Genomic DNA, 17,317 nt, shown 5'->3' with positions numbered 1-17,317 from the left:
TTGGGGTCACCAGTTCAGTGCTGATAAAATGAGTATAGGGACAACAACCCACACGTTCATTTGATGTCTTACAAGGTGATACAACAACAGTAACCACCCTTGTCATAGATGCAGGTGAAGTCTGGCTAGCATCATCATCTGTGCAAGCTGACACATGGCCCAAAAGTCTGAGGAAGTTTCTTAGTGTAGTTGATGGAGTCAATTTGATACTGGTAATTATCATCTGAAGATAAATAAATCTGTCTTTTGAAACATATGCTTTAGCTGATTTGGAGTCAATTAAGGCTTCTATAAACTTGGTTGTTTCTGGTTGGTTGAGAGATGATTTTTCATAACTGACCAAGAGGGCCAGCTATCTGGATAAAAGAAGGACATAATCCAGAGCTGAGCTGTGGCAACTTCCTGTTGGGCCCTACTTTGGATCAGCCAATCATCTACATATGGATACGTATGAATACCCTGTCTCTTCAGATGTGCTGCCAATGCAGCTAGGCATTTTGTGAAGACTCTTGGTAATATGGAGAGACCCAATGGTAGAACTTTGAATTGATAGTTATGACGCCCTACTGTGAATTGGAGATACTTCCTGTGGGCTGGGTGGATGGCAATACTGAAGCATGTATCTTGTAAGCTAAGCCAGGAACCAGTGTTGAACCCAAAGGGAATGGACAATGCAGGCAATCATTACCATCCTAAATCTGAAACAGTTCAGGATTTGCTCAATCTTTTTAGGTCTATGTTAGGATCCCTTTTTGAGGGGGGATAAAGATATATTGGGAGTAGATGCTTCTCCCCTCCACTTCAGCAGAAACTCCTCTGGGGTCCTACAAATGCAGAGAGGTCACTTTCCTTTAGCTGATTTTTATGAGAAGTGTCCCTAAAGAGAGATGGGGAATGGAGGGTAAGAACTGAAATTGGATTGAACAGCCATGGTAGCTGTGGCCATCTTGCATGCATCAGAGGAGGGAGACAATCAATCAATAAATGAGACAATTCACTTGGGGGAAAATCCTTTTCAAGCCCTGCCGATAACCAGCTGGAGTTCTGAAGTTTATATCCAATATTTTTGTGCCAACACCTTTAGCTTAAATAGCTCTTCATCCTCCCTGCTGTTTATCTCCTCCCCAATGTATTTATATAAAACAACCATATCCCCACTCAGCCTTCTTCTTGCTAGGCTAAACAATCCAAGCTCTTTCAGTCTCCTCACGTAAGACAGGCCTTCCATTCCTCTGATCATCCTAGTAGTTTTTCTCTGCACCTGTTCCAGTCTGAATTCATCTTTCTTGAACTAAGATGACCAGAACTGTAAACAGTATTCCAAAGGAGGTCTTAACAGTGCCCTATACAATGGAATTAACACTTCTTTATCTCTACTGGAAATCCCTTGCCTGATACATCCTAGGACCACATATGCCTTTTTCACAGCTGCATCACACTGGTGGCTCATAGTTATCCTGTGATTGACCCACAAACCTTTCTCCTCCTCTATCACTTCCAAGTGATAAGCCCCCAGCTTATACCAGAAATTCTTATAGACCCTAAGTGCATGACCTTTGCACTTTGTAGTATTAAATTTCATCCCTTTTCTGTTGCTCCAAACTTCAAGTATCAGAGGGGTAGCCATGTTAGTCTGGATCTGTAAAAGCAGCGAAGAACCCTGTGGTACCTTATAGACAAACAGACGTTTTGGAGCATGAGCTTTCGTGGGTGAATACCCACTTCGTCACATGCATCTGATGAAGTGGGCATCCAAGCTTCAAGATCATCCAGATCTTCCCGCATGATATTCCAATGGTTTGTGCCTCTTCTTATGGAAAGAAAGAGATAAGCGCTTATCCTGGTGTTTGGGCCTTTTTTTGCCTTGTTGAAGAGGCAGTATTAGTCTTTGGTGCTGAGCTGGTAACCAGTACTGAGGTAGTATTTGATGCCAGTTCCTTACCTGATGGTGCCAAGCATGTATGCCAGTTCCAACCTTAGATGCTGCACACCAGCTAGCAGAGATATTGGCTGACAGAGACTTAGAAGAGGTTGGATTCATCCTGGAAGATGATCCTTGCTCTTCAGGATCTGAATTTCCTCTCATGGATTATTCAGACCCATGGCCCTGAACTTTGTTCTTGTTGAGAATGAACAACACATTGGGCACCAGTCTCACATATGGCTCTCGGTGAGACAAAATAGAGAATGACAGTGGCTATCTGTGAGTGGAATTAGACTATCATAGGAGGGACACGGTTGAAGCTTGAGCGCTTGATGCTACCATTTTGTATTGCATAGAGGGAAAAATTAAATTCAGGGGTTTTTACATTTTTTGTTGGAACTAAAATAATAATGCAGAAAATTTAAAGTTGAGTGCTAACCCTAATCAGCCAGCTAATTCATGACTGATGCAGATTCCAGTAATGGTAGTGGGACACCTCTTGTTCTGTTTCACTGCCCCACACAGTAAGGGGGAAAGGAAGGACAGGTGCAGTTGCTCTGCCCTTTATGTCTCGGGTGAGGGGCACAAAGGCATGCATAGTGCAGGTGTGGTCCAACAGACACTGCTTTTCAAAGATTCCAATCTTATGTATGTGGGGCACACATACAGCTAGAGTGGGATTCATGAGGACACAAACTCGAAGGAGAATTTATCTGATCCTTCTGAATTAGACAGAGCTAACGGGATGGATACTCATTTACCGTATATGAAATGTTCATTATCTAGCATTTCTAAAGAACACTGATTCCAATGGGATCTTAAACTGAGAAATTTTTCAATTTATATATAAATTTAAAAATAAAAATGTTATATTTATAACTCAATGAAAGACATCAGTCTAAAGGAAACAGTGTTAATGACATTTAAATTTATATCTGTAAAATGTATTTTATCTATAAAAATAAATATGAATTGAATTATATTGATAAAAGAGTCAATATTTCTATGCAAGTGGATAGTACTGAGTGTACTATACGGAGGTAGCCATGACCATGTGAAAAGGCTGTACTATGATAGAATGAGTTTCTCTCCCATTGATTTCAATGAGAAACAGTCAATGCTTTTTTAGATATATTTCCATATGCATATAGAATAGAGTAAGAAACAATACTGTTAATTTAACTTGGGTTTGTTTACTTTATAAGTAGAAAAGATTTGTGATTTGACATTAGAAGAACATTTAAGTTGAGATGGGTGAACTAGAGTGCCTTGTGATAAAGGAGGATATTGATATAATAGGCATAACAGAAACCTGGTGGATTGAGAGCAATCAATGGGACACAATCATTCCAGGGTACAAAATATATCGGAAGGACAGAACAAGTCGTGCAGGGGGAGGAGAGGCACTATATGTGAAAGAAAATGTAGATTCAAATGAAGTAAAAATCTTAAGCGAATCCACATGTTCCACAGAATCTCTATGGATAAAAATGTCATGCTCTAATAAAAATATAACATTAGGGATCTATTATCAACCATCTGACCAGGACAGTAATAGTGATGATGAAATGCTAAGGGAAATTAGAGAGGCTATCAAAATTAAGAACCCAATAATAGTGGGGGATTTCAATTATCCCCAAATTGACTGGGAACATTTCACTTCAGGACGAAATGCAGAGATAAAATTTCTCGATACTTTAAATGACTGCTTCATGGAGCAGCTGGTATGGGAACCCACAAGGGGAGAGGCAACTCTAGATTTAATCCTGAGTGGAGCGCAGGAGCTGGTCCAAGAGGTAACTATAGCAGGACCGCCTGCAAATAGTGACCATAATATAATAACATTTAACATCCATGTGGTGGGAAGAACATCTCAACAGCCCAACACTGTGGCATTTAATTTCAAAAGGGGGAACTACACAAAAATGAGGGGGTTAGTTAGAAGTTAAAAGGCACAGTGACTAAAGTGAAATCCCTGCAAGTTGCATGGGCACTTTTTAAAGACACAATAATAGAGGCCCAATTTCAATGTATACCCCAAATTAAGGAACACAGTAAAAGAACTAAAAAAGAGCCACCAGGGCTTAACAACCATGTAAAAGAAGCAGTGAGAGATAAAAAGACTTCCTTTAAAAAGTGGAAGTCAAATCCTAGTGAGGCAAATAGAAAGGAGCATAAACACTGCCAAATTAAGTGCAAGAGTATAATAAGAAAAGCCAAAGAGATGTTTGAAGAACGACTAGCCAAAAACTCCAAAGGTAATAACTAAATGTTTTTTTAAGTACATCAGAAGTAGGAAGCCTGCTAAACAACCAGTGGGGCCCCTTGATGATCAAAATACAAAAGGCGCGCTTAAAGACGATAAAGTCATTGCGGAGAAACTAAATGGATTCTTTGCTTCAGTCTTCAAGGCTGAGGATGTTAGGGAGATTCCCAAACCTGAGCTGGCGTTTGTAGGTGACAAATCTGAGGAACTGTCACAGATTGAAGTGTCAGGAGGTTTTTGGAATTAATTGATACACTCAACATTAACAAGTCACCTGGACCCGATGGCATTCCTCCAAGAGTTCTGAAAGAACTCAAATGTGAAGTTGTGGAACTATTAACTAAGGTTTGTAACCTGTCCTTTAAATCAGCTTTGGTACCCAATGACTGGAAGTTAGCTAATGTAATGCCAATATTTAAAAAGCGCTCTAGAGGTGATCCCGGCAATCACAGACCGGTAAGTCCAACATTGGTACTGGGCAAATTAGTCGAAACAATAGTTAAGAATAAAATTGTCAGACACATAGAAAAACATAAACTGTTGAGCAACAGTCAACATAGTTTCTGTAAAGGGAAATTGTGTCTTACTAATCTATTAGAGTTCTTTGAAGGGTTCAACAAACATGTGGACAAGGGAGAGTCAGTGGACACAGTATACTTAGATTTCCAGAAAAGCCTTTGACAAGGTCCCTCACCAAAGGCTCTTACGTAAATTAAGCTATCATGGGATAAAAGGGAAGGTCCTTTCATGGATTGAGAACTGATTAAAAGACAAGGAACAAAGGGTAGGAATTAAAGGTAAATTATCAGAATGGAGAGGGGTAACTAGTGGTGTTCCTCAAGGGTCAGTCCTAAGACCAATCCTATTCAATTTCTTCATAAATGATCCGGAGAAAGGGGTAAACAGCGAGGTGGCAAAGTTTGCAGATGATACTAAACTACTCAAGATAGTTAAGACCAAAGCAGATTCTGAAGAACTTCAAAAAGATCTCACAAAACTAAGTGATTGTGCAACAAAATGGCAAATGAAATTTAATGTGGATATATGTAAACTAATGCACATTGCAAAAAATAACCCCAACTATACATACAATATGATGAGGGCTAATTTAGCTACGAGTCAGGAAAAAGATCTTGGAGTCATCATGGATAGTTCTCTGAAGATGTCCACGCAGTGTGCAGAGGTGGTCAAAAAAGCAAACAGGATGTTAGGAATCATTAAAAAGGGGATAGAGAATAAGACTGAGAATATATTATTGCACTTATATAAATCCATGGTACACCCACATCTTGAATAGTGTATACAGATGTGGTCTCATCACCTCAAAAAAGATATTCGAGCACTAGAAAAGGTTCAGAAAAGGGCAACTAAAATGATTAGGGGTTTGGAGAGGGTCCCATACGAGGAAAGATTAAAGAGGGTAGGCCTCTTCAGCTTGGAAAAGAGGAGACTAAGGGGGGATATGATAGAGGTATATAAAATCATGAGTGATGTAGAGAAAGAGGGGATAAGGAAAAGTTATTTACTTATTCCCATAATACAAGAACTAGGGGTCACCAAATGAAATTAATAGGCAAGCAGGCTTAAATAAAATAAAAGGAAGTTCTTCTTCACGTAGTGCACAGTCAGCTTGTGGAACTCCTTACCTGAGGAGGTTGTGAAGGCTAGGACTATAACAGCGTTTAAAAGAAAACTGGATAAATTCATGGTGGTTAAGTCTATATATGGTTATTAGCCAGGATGGGTAAAGAATGGTGTCCCCAGCCTCTGTTTGTAAGAGGATGGAGATGGATGGCAGAAGAGTGATCACTTGATCATTGCCTGTTAGGTTCACTCCCCTTGGGGCACCTGGCATTGGCCACTGTCGGCAGACAGATACTGGGCTAGATGGACCTTTGGTCTGACCCGGTATGGCCGTTCTTATGTAGATCACACAGGCACCATGCGTATGCTGTTAATGGCTGGAACAACCAGCAAGACTTTTGGGTAACTGTCACCTCTCAGGAAGCAGAGGGCTCTCTCCTCTGTGCTTGGTCATCTCAGTAGGAGTACTCATGTGTTTCATGTTAAACACATGCTTAGATGCCTGACTGAACTGAGGCCTAAATTATTTTAGTATTTATTAGAGATTAACTTGATTGCATAGTTAAACTGCTCATATCAAGTACTTTTACTTGTTGCTCTTTGTTGCCAAAGCAGAAATGCTGGAATTAAAGACAATGTTAGTCTAAGAAAAATGAATCTGTTAATAAAATTCCTAATTAAATAAATGAAGTTGTTTGGTAGACATGCCAAAAATTAATTGCGCATCCAAGAAAAATTACTGCCTGGCAAAACTGAAAAACATGTTTAATGTATTTTTATAAACAATTTCAACTATTAAAGAAATACACTAGGACAGATGAAGCAGAAACAGGCTTCTTTGAATACATCAGATGTGGAAAAAAAACTGGAGCAATTTCATGCTTATTTCCTTATCCCTTAAATTCTTGCAATTTCATATTGTCAAAAAAAAAATTAGGAGTGTAACTGAAGGGAGAACTATAGATCTTTCTCTGTCCATTAAGGAAACTGCTGTGCCTCTGAGTTGCATGCATTTGGACCAACTGCCAGATATCTCTGGAAGTAGATGATGGTTACAACTCCTATTAATACAGGTTTTGTGTATGAATTTAGGATTAGTACTCCACTGTTTGCAGAAAAGAAAAATATTTTTTGCCATTTTTAGGTCCTGATCCTGTAAAGTTGCAGAGCATCCTCAATTTCCACGTACTTTATATGGGAGTTGAAGGTGCTCAGCATTTTATAGGATCAGGCACTTATTACCTATAAAATATTAGGAATCTTGACACGGAACAGTAACCATTGTAAAAGAGAATAGAAAACAAAAAATATTTATTCTCTCAGAAACATTTCTAAACACCTAATATTTCAGTAGCAGATGTTTTCCACCTACTTTTGCACCACAATCTATTTTCCCCCGACATATGAAACAGCAATATTTTTCTGTCCTTTTACATTTACATTTGTTATATTGAATACACTTCACAATTGAGTCAAACATTTAAAACAGTGAATTTTATTTTACATTAAGCATTTATTATTGCTGTTAGCAGAGGTTAAATATATGACTACCAGAGTGGACAGAATTTTGTACTCTGGAAAATACAGACATCAAAAATTATCTTGCATGTTTTGAAGGGATCCAGTGTAGCCACAATATTTACAGTAATAAAAGCTTTTAAATATTATGGACCAAAAACACCATTCATAGCACACAAAAATGCAAAAACGTGTGCAAAGTTGCACTATCAAAGTGTGATTCTCCCCTAGCTATAGTTAGTTTATTACAATAAATAAGTATGGCTATGAGAGTACTTAGCAATTGTGGGTTCATTCCTCAAATGAAGCCATTTCCACAGACAAACCCAAGATATTTACTTTCTAGGAGATGAATCAGAGAGGTAGGGCCAGCCAGTTTGGGATCACTGTTGTACTCTGGGAAATATGAGAGGTGTGAAAGCTATCAAGCTTTCCACTTTATACTCTCCTTGTGAGGTGCCTAATAGTTACTCCTGGGGAAATTCTGCGTCATTGTGCACAAGCAGAATTTATGTGCTACGCAGAATTTTTTTCCTTGCAGAAAGGTGCTGCAATTATGCCTTTCGCCCATCAGGGGCCACTGTGGCAACAGAACAGAGAGCAGCTGCTCCCCAGCCAGCCCCAGCTGCAGATAGGGAAGAGAAGAGGCTGTGTTCCTCACACCATGCTCCACGTGGGGCCAGGTCAGGAGGCACAGGTATGGGGGACAGACACTGTGAGGCACATGGGGCTGCTGTGGGGGTCACAGACTGGGGTTCAGAAGGGCTGGGGGGGAATAGAAACATTTGGTTTATATATATTACAAAAAAAACCTCCACAACCTACAATGAAATAACACAAGACCACAAAAGTGAGAAGACTCACAGCCAAGATACCTACAACAATTTTACCACAGATATTAGTCAGAAAATGAAGGGATTCCTCCTTGTGCCCTGATGTGACAGGAACATAAACTGTCAATTTTCTTGCATTTCTGCTCTTGTAAACCCCTTTCCCCACACATTATGGAGTCTGAAATAAATTCCCCCATCCATGTACATACTAAAATATAGTTGAGGAACAAAATTTGACAATTGTCCACATACACTGTGATGTCAAGCTAAAATACACTGGACCAGATTATGTGCTGCTTTGCACTTTGTGTGGTCATTTATAATATGTAAAGTGTATGAGTGAAAAGGAGCTATACATTTAGAATTGGTAATTCTGAATTGACAGCATTATATATCTATAAGACCTTCACTTTGCATGTGTATAAATGACCACATAAGGTGCAAGGCAGTGGAAATTAGGGATATTATGAACTTCTGGATGATCAAAAGTATACTAACCCTATCAACCCGAAAATAGCCATTGTCCTTTGGAAGCTCTGCAAAATGTGCTCTACTCTAAGGGTCTTAGGTGCTTTTCAAGAGGCACTCAAAAACGCACAGGATTGGGCCGTTGGGCCTTGTCTACAGGGGACACTTTTTCAACACAGCTTTCTTCACTATAATTATAGTTATAACTAAACTAAAAGAGTGCATCAACACTGTTTTGTGTGAAGTGGTTTAAGCTACTTCTTTTGTGAATTGTAGCATTCACACAGTATCACGCTTTTTTGAAAAAAGTGAACAGCATTTTGGGCAGGTATCCCAGGATTCACTGTTCTATACTCAGTGCAGTATGGTTTGCTTATCGTGTTGGATTGTGGGATATCTACTGGGCCTCTGGGACTTGGTGTCAAATTCCAATGATTCCTTCCACAGTATCCCAAAACTGGTCTGGTTTTCACTAGCGAGTCATTTTCAACTGTTTTAGTTGCAAACAAATTTTCAAACTGCTATCAGGCAGCATGGAACACCATGACGCAGACACTCATTAATACAAACACAGTCCAGAGGTACTGTTAATCATGCAGGCAGGTGCTTTTGAGGAGAAGGAAGAATGCCATCACTATAACCACTAAGATTTCACATGGATACTGCTAGAGGAGGAGGAGAATGAAACCAAGCAGTTACTTCTGCATGACATTTTACTGGACTGGCTTCACTTGGTGGAGCACTGTCTCTGGGCCTGGCTAGCCATCACTGAAGGTAGTCCTGGTATAACTAGCAGTGGAAGTGGAAGGCCAGTTCCCTGGAATCTACACAGAACTTACCCTAGAACTCCAGTGCCAAATCACTAATATCACAGTTCCTCTCAATGTGGAGAAGTATGTGGCCATTGTCATCTGGAAATCTGCCTTATCCAATTGTTACTGGTCACTAACTAACCAGTCTGGTGTTGGTCAATCAACTCTTGGGGCTGCTGTCATGGAAGTGTACGCTCCCCTCCAATCTTTTGGGTTTTTTGCTTTGTGCTAGTACCCACTCATGAGGTCAGAAAACATCTCCTCCCTCATCCTCTTTCTCTTCCCTTGGTGGTTGACCAGGCACTCAGCTACTGATAACGCTCCTCTCTATGTGGGCCATGCCAGGCCAGTTGCTAGGAGAACAGAGAAACAATAAAGCAGTTACTGTACCAATATCAGCCATCATGCCAACAATGACAGAATGTTACTTCTATTATTTACCATCAAATTATCAATTTTGGAATTCCATTGTCTGGCCTGGCGTGCTAGAAGATGGTAAGACAATTTAAGTTATTTTGCCTCAGATCAGGTCAGATCTCTACACCATGGTGTAAAGATACCCTTTAAATGACCCCTTATACAATTTTTAGGGGGTGAGAAGAATGGAGAGTGTGGTTCCCCAAGGAATAGGCTAATAATTGCATGTACACCCCAGGGGGTGGTCCTTAAATGGGGAATATTATCCTGAGGTGTATTCTTAAGAGGCAGAGATGGGTCCTGTGCAGAAAGGTAAAGAGACAACTTAGAAAATATGCAACACGCTACATGCCTGGATGGTGCTCCCTCAAACTGTTGCTTAATGGAAGGGAAACACTACCTAGATGGGTGGCCCTAAGAAGCAAGCAGCAACTTGGCAAATGCTTGCCAAACTAGATTGCTATCTTTGCCTACAATTCTCATTTATCATACCATTGGACGAGAGCAAAGTGTGCTATAAAAAATATAGAATTTTGCAGCTGTGAGGCATGTCCTGTTAACAATGCAATGGGTTTAGGAATGTAATATACTGCAATAAATGAGTGCTTGATGAAAAGATCCTTTTGTAACACCTGCATATCACAAATACTTTACAGAGTCTATGCAACATAAAAGACTTAAAACAGCCTCTGTAATCTCAAATGGCCAATTTAACATGTTTAACTTTACATGTATGAAAATCTTAAGATCTAAAAAAGCTCAGGGCAATGACAAAACTGAGGGCTTACATGCATTTTCTACTGGTGTATTTTTTGCTTTTTGTTTTGCTACAATAAAACTGACTAAGATGCAATGTATTTGTCTTTTTAATTTTTTTTTTCACAGCTGCAGGGCCACTATCTTTTTCAGCACCACAAGAATGACAAGCACGGAAAGTAGGCAGAAGTGGCTGAGAAGCAAGAAGCATCAAGCAGCATGGGAAAGAAAGGGGATATATGTTTTGGGCATGTAATTAAATATTTTTGGGATTAAAAAATCCACTTGTAACTGTTGTATTTTCTGTTTTAGGTGCCATTTTGAGCATGCTGCGGGGGCTGGAGAAAAGCCAAGCAAGTGGAGGCCAAAGGGTGCTGCGTTGGGGCAGACATGTCCATGCTCTGCTGTGACAATATCTGCCAGACATGACAGGGCACAGCCAGTATCCAGATGAAAGTTTTCCAAATCCCCCTAAACAGGCATTAATAGGTCTGACAATTGCTTAATACTTACTGGATGAGGTCCACTCTGCCATATTGTCTCTGGCTGGGCACTGGGGAGGCATCTCTGACTGAATCTCTGGCTGGCTGGAAGGAGTGCTGAAGAAATCTTGGTTGTCTAGAGGAATCGTCTCCTGCCTGGGAGTTCAAGGCTTCCTGTGGGGTTTCTGAAGGCATGCCTGGCTCACTGAGGATTGTGGCCAAACGATCCCACGTATACTGGGGTTTTGTGGTGGCCTCTATGGCAAAAATTGGATTCAGTTCTTCATAGCAGGCGAGTGCACTGGGATTTTGATTTTGTCTTCGGTGTTTTTGTAATTCTGCTGCAGCACTTTGGTGTGGCACTGGAACGTGTCCTGAGAGTGCTCCTTTTCCTGTTTTTGATCTGTTAGCCACTTATAGATCTTTGCATTTCAGTGACTGCTGGAAAGATGAAACTGAATTTGCTCCTTTTAGATGGGCTTGGAGTGTGTCAGCAATGAAACCATTGGGGGATAGCTAATCAAGATAACCCCTGTGCATTCGAGAATGCACAGGTAACCAGACAAACCAGTCCAATGTGAAGCAATGAGTGTGGGATATCAATGGGATGACCACCTGAAGTAGTACAGTTAATTCAAATGGGGATGTATCCACATGAACTTTATAGCAGTATAACTCATTCAGAAATTGTGTTATGTTGTTACCAAAGCAGATTAACCATAGGAGTATAAGAAGCAAAACAAAGGAAAAAAAGATTGTTTATGTGTGGACACAAGGCAGCTCGTGTAAAAAAACGCAGATATACCAAAAACAATTTCCATGTAGATAAGGCCTAAGTCTCTTTGGAGACATCAGATTGATGACTGAGCACAGAATCTGAGTACAAATCATAGAGGGAAAAGGTGCCTCTCAGTCCAACCCTACAGATCATTAGTTTATTTAAGGGTCAAAGAAGCATAAAAAAAGTCTGACATCCCAAGAAACAGATGTCAGAGTCTTCAGTGTTTATTTTCTTTATTTTCTAAAAATTATGTATTCACAGATTTCAACACCTCAAAATGTAGTAACCAAATAACATTTGAAAATGCAGCTTTATTTTCCTTGTACTTTTTGCTTTACTTAATTGTCAAGAGTAATTTTTTAAAGCAGATGAATTTTACAAAGTGATTTAAGTGTGCCCTCATCTTTCTCCCACCAGTACAGAATGATCTGCCTCTTCAGAGATACATGAATGGGACAGCAGTATCAGCAAGTCATGAGGGTACTGCAAGCCCTACAGCTCAGAAAAAAGTTCACACTAAATAACTTACTCAATCTATTTAGTCCCTTTTTCAACATTTGCAACATCCATGAGCAAAATGCAACTTTTTCCTCTTTAAGTGCTGTTCACATTTACCTGACAATTTTGATGGTCTGGTGCTCAATACTCAAAATTAAAGCTGTGTTGGTCACGTAAACCACATGGCAGTGTTTCTGTTATACACTGCTACCTCGATATAATGCCACCCAATATAACATGAATTCGGATATAACATGGTAAAGCAGAGCTCTGGGGCGAGGTGGGGCTGCGCACTCCGGTGGATCAAAGCAGTTCAGTATAACATGGTTTCACCTATAACGCAGTAAGATTTTTTGGCTCCCAAGGACAGCGTTATATTGAGGTAGAGGTGTATGTGTTCTGTTATTTTCTATATTGGAGAGGACAATGGTTACACAGAATATGACAGAGTTTGCAAAACCCTCACCAGAGTCCTGGCATACAGGCAGTTAAACAAGCCAGACAAAGATCAGACGGTAGCCTTCACAATTAGGTCTTTCTGCATGAAAAATATTTATTTGCAGGAATGCGAGGAGAGAAAAATAAACTTTAAATCTATGACCTGCTTTGAGTTGCCTAATCTTTCTAGGAAAGATGGTTCTCTATGGACTTGTGCCCCAGACTGCTTGGAACATTTCCTGGCAGATAGCCAAACAAATCCATTGAAAACAGAGAAACTCTTTTAGGAGAAGGTTTCAATCTGCCTTTGTTATTTTTCCATTATCTACTGGAAAGGGCAGCACAGGCTGAACAGGAGCCCACAGAACATCACACTTCGACATTTGAAGGCACTTAAGAGTGCTGATCCATTACAGATAGAGTGCCCTTGAATCCTTGTTTTCTTCAGTATCTGCCAAACTCCAGGTTGGCATATGAACAGCCTAGACTGACAGACTAAATAACTGAACATAACAAAACTACTCTACATTAACTTACAGTAAATCTATCACTTAACTAATTAAAACTGTCTTAAACTGATTCAAATAAAAATGACAAGTATGGAGCAACCACACAAGTGAGATTATGGAAAGGAAATTTGGCAGTTGAGAACTATTTCCCCTCTTTGTAGCCTCAGCTGGTGGTTCAATGTCTGAGGGGCTCAGCGCTCCAACAGTCATTGCTAATAAACAGTTCGAGGGTTATAACCAGAGGTGCACACATGCCTTTAGTTTGGATGTGCTAGAGACAATTCTCTAAGAAGAAAATGTTAGATATGCACAGCTATACACTGCACACTCTATTAATTTAGGATACATATCCATGTACAATTGCTTCATGACAATTTTAAGGGTGTTTGGGTTGCATTAAGGGTACATTTCTTCCCTTTGTGAAATTTGTTTTGTTAGCCAGTGAATGCTGTCTTAACGTTTATGGCACCATGCATATTAAATACATGTATTAGCAACCTCAATTTATATTCTTTGTTAGTTAACTTTCTTATTTTGTTTAACTGTTTTTGAAATTGTTAATGAAATAAATAGTAATATATTGGATGTTAGCGTAGATTTTCAATGAGTCTTGGAGTGCTGGCGAGGTTCCAGAAGACTGGAAGAACACAAATGTGCCAATTTTTAAAAAGAGTAAATGGGATGACCCAGGTAATTATAGGCCTGTCAGCATGACATTAATCCTGGGTAAGATAATGAAGTGGGTGATAGTGGATTTGATTAATAAAGGATTAAAGGATAATAATGTTATTAATGCAAATAAACATGGATTTATGGAAAATAGATTCTGCCAAACTGACTTGATACATTTTTGATGAGATTTCAAGTTTGGTTAATAAAGATAATAGAGTTGATGTAATGTACTTTAAACTTCTACAGGGCATTTGACTTGGTATCACACAACATTTTGATTAAATAAATAGAACAATATAAAACTAACATGGCACATATTAAATGGATTAAAAGCTAGCTAACTGATAACTCTCAATATGCAACTGTAAATGGGGCATCATCATTGAGAGGGTATGTTTCCAGTGGGGTCCCACAGGGATCAGTTCTTGGCTGTATGCTATTTAACAATTTTATCAATGATCTGGAAGAAAACATAAAATCATCATTGATAAAGTCTGCAGATGACACAAAAGTTAGGGGAGCGGTAAACAACGAAGAGGATAGGTCACTGATTCAGAGAGCTCTGGATCATTTGGTAAACTGGGTGCAAACAAACAATGTGTGTTTTAATCACACCTAAATGTAAACATATATAAGAACAAAGAATGTAGACCACGGATCAGCAACCTTTGGCACATGGCCCATCAGGGAACTCCGCTGGCAGGCTGGGTCAGTTTGTTTACCTCCAGTGTCTGCAGGTTTGGCCGATCGCAGCTCCCTCTGGCTGCGGTTCGCTGTTCCAGGCCAATGGGGGCTGCAGGAAGCAGTGGCCAGCACATCCCTTGGCCCGCACCGCTTTTCGCAGCCCCCATTGGTCTGGAACAGCAAACCACAGCCAGTGGGAGCTGCAATCGGCTGACTCTGTGGACGCTGCAGGTAAACAAACTGACCCGGCCCACCAGCAGATTTCCCTGACGGGCCGTGTGCCAAAGGTGCCGATCCCTGATGTAGACCATACTTACAGGACAGAGGACTCTACCTTGGGAAGCAATGACTCTGAAAAAGATTTTGGGTCACAGTGGTTAATCATCTGACCATGAGTTCCCAATGTGACACTGGCCAAAAGAGCTAATGAAGTCCTGGGAGGCATAAACAAGGGAATCCCAAGTAGCAGCAAAGCAGTTATTTTACCTCTATATTCGATACTGGTGCAACTGCTACTGGAATTCTGTGTCCGTTCTGGTGTCCAAAATTCAAGGATATTGATAAACCGAAGAGGGTTCAGAAAAGAGCCACAAAAATTAATAAAGGTCTAGAACACATGCCTTATAGTGAAAGACTCAAAGAGCTCAAACAATTTAACAAAGAGAAGGTTAAGGGATGGCTTGATGACAATCTAGAAGCATCTACATGGGGAACAAATATTTAATAATGGACTCTTCAAAAGGTATAACATGATCCAATGGCTGGAAGCTGAAGCTAGACAAATTAAGACTGCAAATAAGGTGTAAATTCCTAAAGGTGAGAATAATTAACTACTGGAACAATTTAACCACAGACATAGTGGGATTCTTTATCACTTACAATTTTTAAAGCAAGATTGGATGTTTCTCTAAATGTTCTAGGAATTATTTTGTGGCCTGTGTTATACAGGAGTCACAATACAGGAAGTGTTATTCAGGAAATCATTTCTGTCCTTGGAATCTATAAATGAAATAAGATGCTATCCTTGAGTGCCCAGGTGTGTAAATTTAAAATTAGCTTTTTGTGAATATCCATATGAATAAAACTTGATTGCCTGAAAGCCTGTAGAAAGCAACAAGATGTGAACAATGAAGAAGTTAATTCATTTTAAATTCAAATGAACACTTGTGGAAAAATGGCTGCAGTATTTGTCCAGCTCAACACCAAGAAAGAGAATAAGTCAGACAAGGTGTACAAGAAGTTTAGGAAAACATCTGTTCTACTTCACCAGTGAAAATAGTTCATAATATATATAAAAAAATATATATATATAAAAATACTACCTACCTAACTAAAACAAAAAAGATAAAGGCTTCATAGACACAAAATATAAATTTGTTATGTGACTATGTCCAGGGTTCCTGAGGCCTTGTCTACACTACAGGGAAAAGTCGATCTAAGCTACGCAATTTGAGTTACATGAATAGTGTAACTCAAGTCGACGTAGCTTAGATCTACTTACCGCAGGATCCACACTACACATTGTCAACAGGAGACTCTCTCCCGTCGACTCCCCTTACTTTTCTAGATCTGGCGGAGTACAGGAGTTGACGGAAGAGCGAGCTGCAGTCAATTTAGTGGGTCCTCACTAGACTTGCTAAATCGACCGCCAATGCATCGGTCACTGTGCATCGATCCACTGCTAAGTGTAGACAAGCCCTTAGTGAAATAGGTTGCTTACAAATTCATTGAAAGTACCTCTTTCCTTCTTAGTGCTGACAAACAGCTCCTCCTCACCTGGGATCAGCAGTGCAAAATTCAAAATAATCGTGGGCAGGTAGCGGATGTAGCTGCTCTTCCAGTTGCTCCTTGGTTAGACTAGGAGGAAGCCGGCGAATAACTACCTATAAAGTAATACAGTTAAAAGTGAAGACTCATTTAGTACTAATCTAAATATTTAAATATTGTCAAAATAGTAACAAACTACATTGAATCTTTCTGAAAACTCTCCCTAGAACTACCAATTTCAATGGGATCCAGTCTTACCATATACTCCTAAACTAGGATGCAGTTTCTGTCACATACAGATGAGGGAATGATAGCTAATACATGTAATATAATTGTAGGACAACTAGAGAGTTTAGAAGCAACTATAGTTGAGCTGAGTATAAAATATATTAAGTTATGTAAAATCAAATTAAGTCACTAAATATATAAAATACAAAATTCTCTCTGTATAAAGTGATTTAACATGAAGTAACTTTCTCAAAACACTTTTGTTGCAAGAATAATACATACTATATGTGACCTAATGTCTTCTACCATTTAATTCAACAAAACAGTTAGGGACACAATTCGCATGAAAAACACACGGCTGGAGTGCTGTCAAATGTGTAGAGCAGGGAAATAAGAGGTCACGATTCATGTGTTCTGTTCCCAGCTCTCACTCACCGTCTCACTTTAAGCAAGTCACACGGCCTTCCTGTGCCGCAGTTTCCCTATTTGTAAGGAATTTTGTAAGAATTGCTTGTAAAGTGTTTAGATGAAAATTGTTTCATAAAAAAAATAATAAAGTTGGTGTTGTGGTGCTTTGCAGGGACTCCTTCCCCGGGACAAATTCCCTACTCCTCTGCCACAGCATTTGTCATCTTGAGGTCCCTTCCAACGCTAATATTCTATGATACTTCTATGATCTT

At 39.6% G+C, this 17,317-nt stretch overlaps 1 protein-coding gene across 1 annotated transcript in view; it reads right to left on the bottom strand.

Annotated features, from left to right (window-relative positions):
- Positions 1-17,317, bottom strand: part of UPF3A (UPF3A regulator of nonsense mediated mRNA decay) — a 54,382-nt gene that overhangs the window by 36,270 nt on the left and 795 nt on the right. Inside the window, exon 2 of the mRNA XM_030546090.1 lies at positions 16,419-16,525. Coding sequence (XP_030401950.1) covers positions 16,419-16,525 — 107 coding nt within the window. The remainder of the gene's footprint in view (positions 1-16,418; positions 16,526-17,317) is intronic.

The sequence above is a fragment of the Gopherus evgoodei genome, chromosome 1, assembly GCF_007399415.2.
Source record: "Gopherus evgoodei ecotype Sinaloan lineage chromosome 1, rGopEvg1_v1.p, whole genome shotgun sequence".
Classification (NCBI taxonomy): domain Eukaryota; kingdom Metazoa; phylum Chordata; order Testudines; family Testudinidae; genus Gopherus; species Gopherus evgoodei.
The sequence above is the reverse complement of the archived record's forward strand: the minus strand, read 5'-3'. Positions and strand labels throughout refer to the sequence as shown.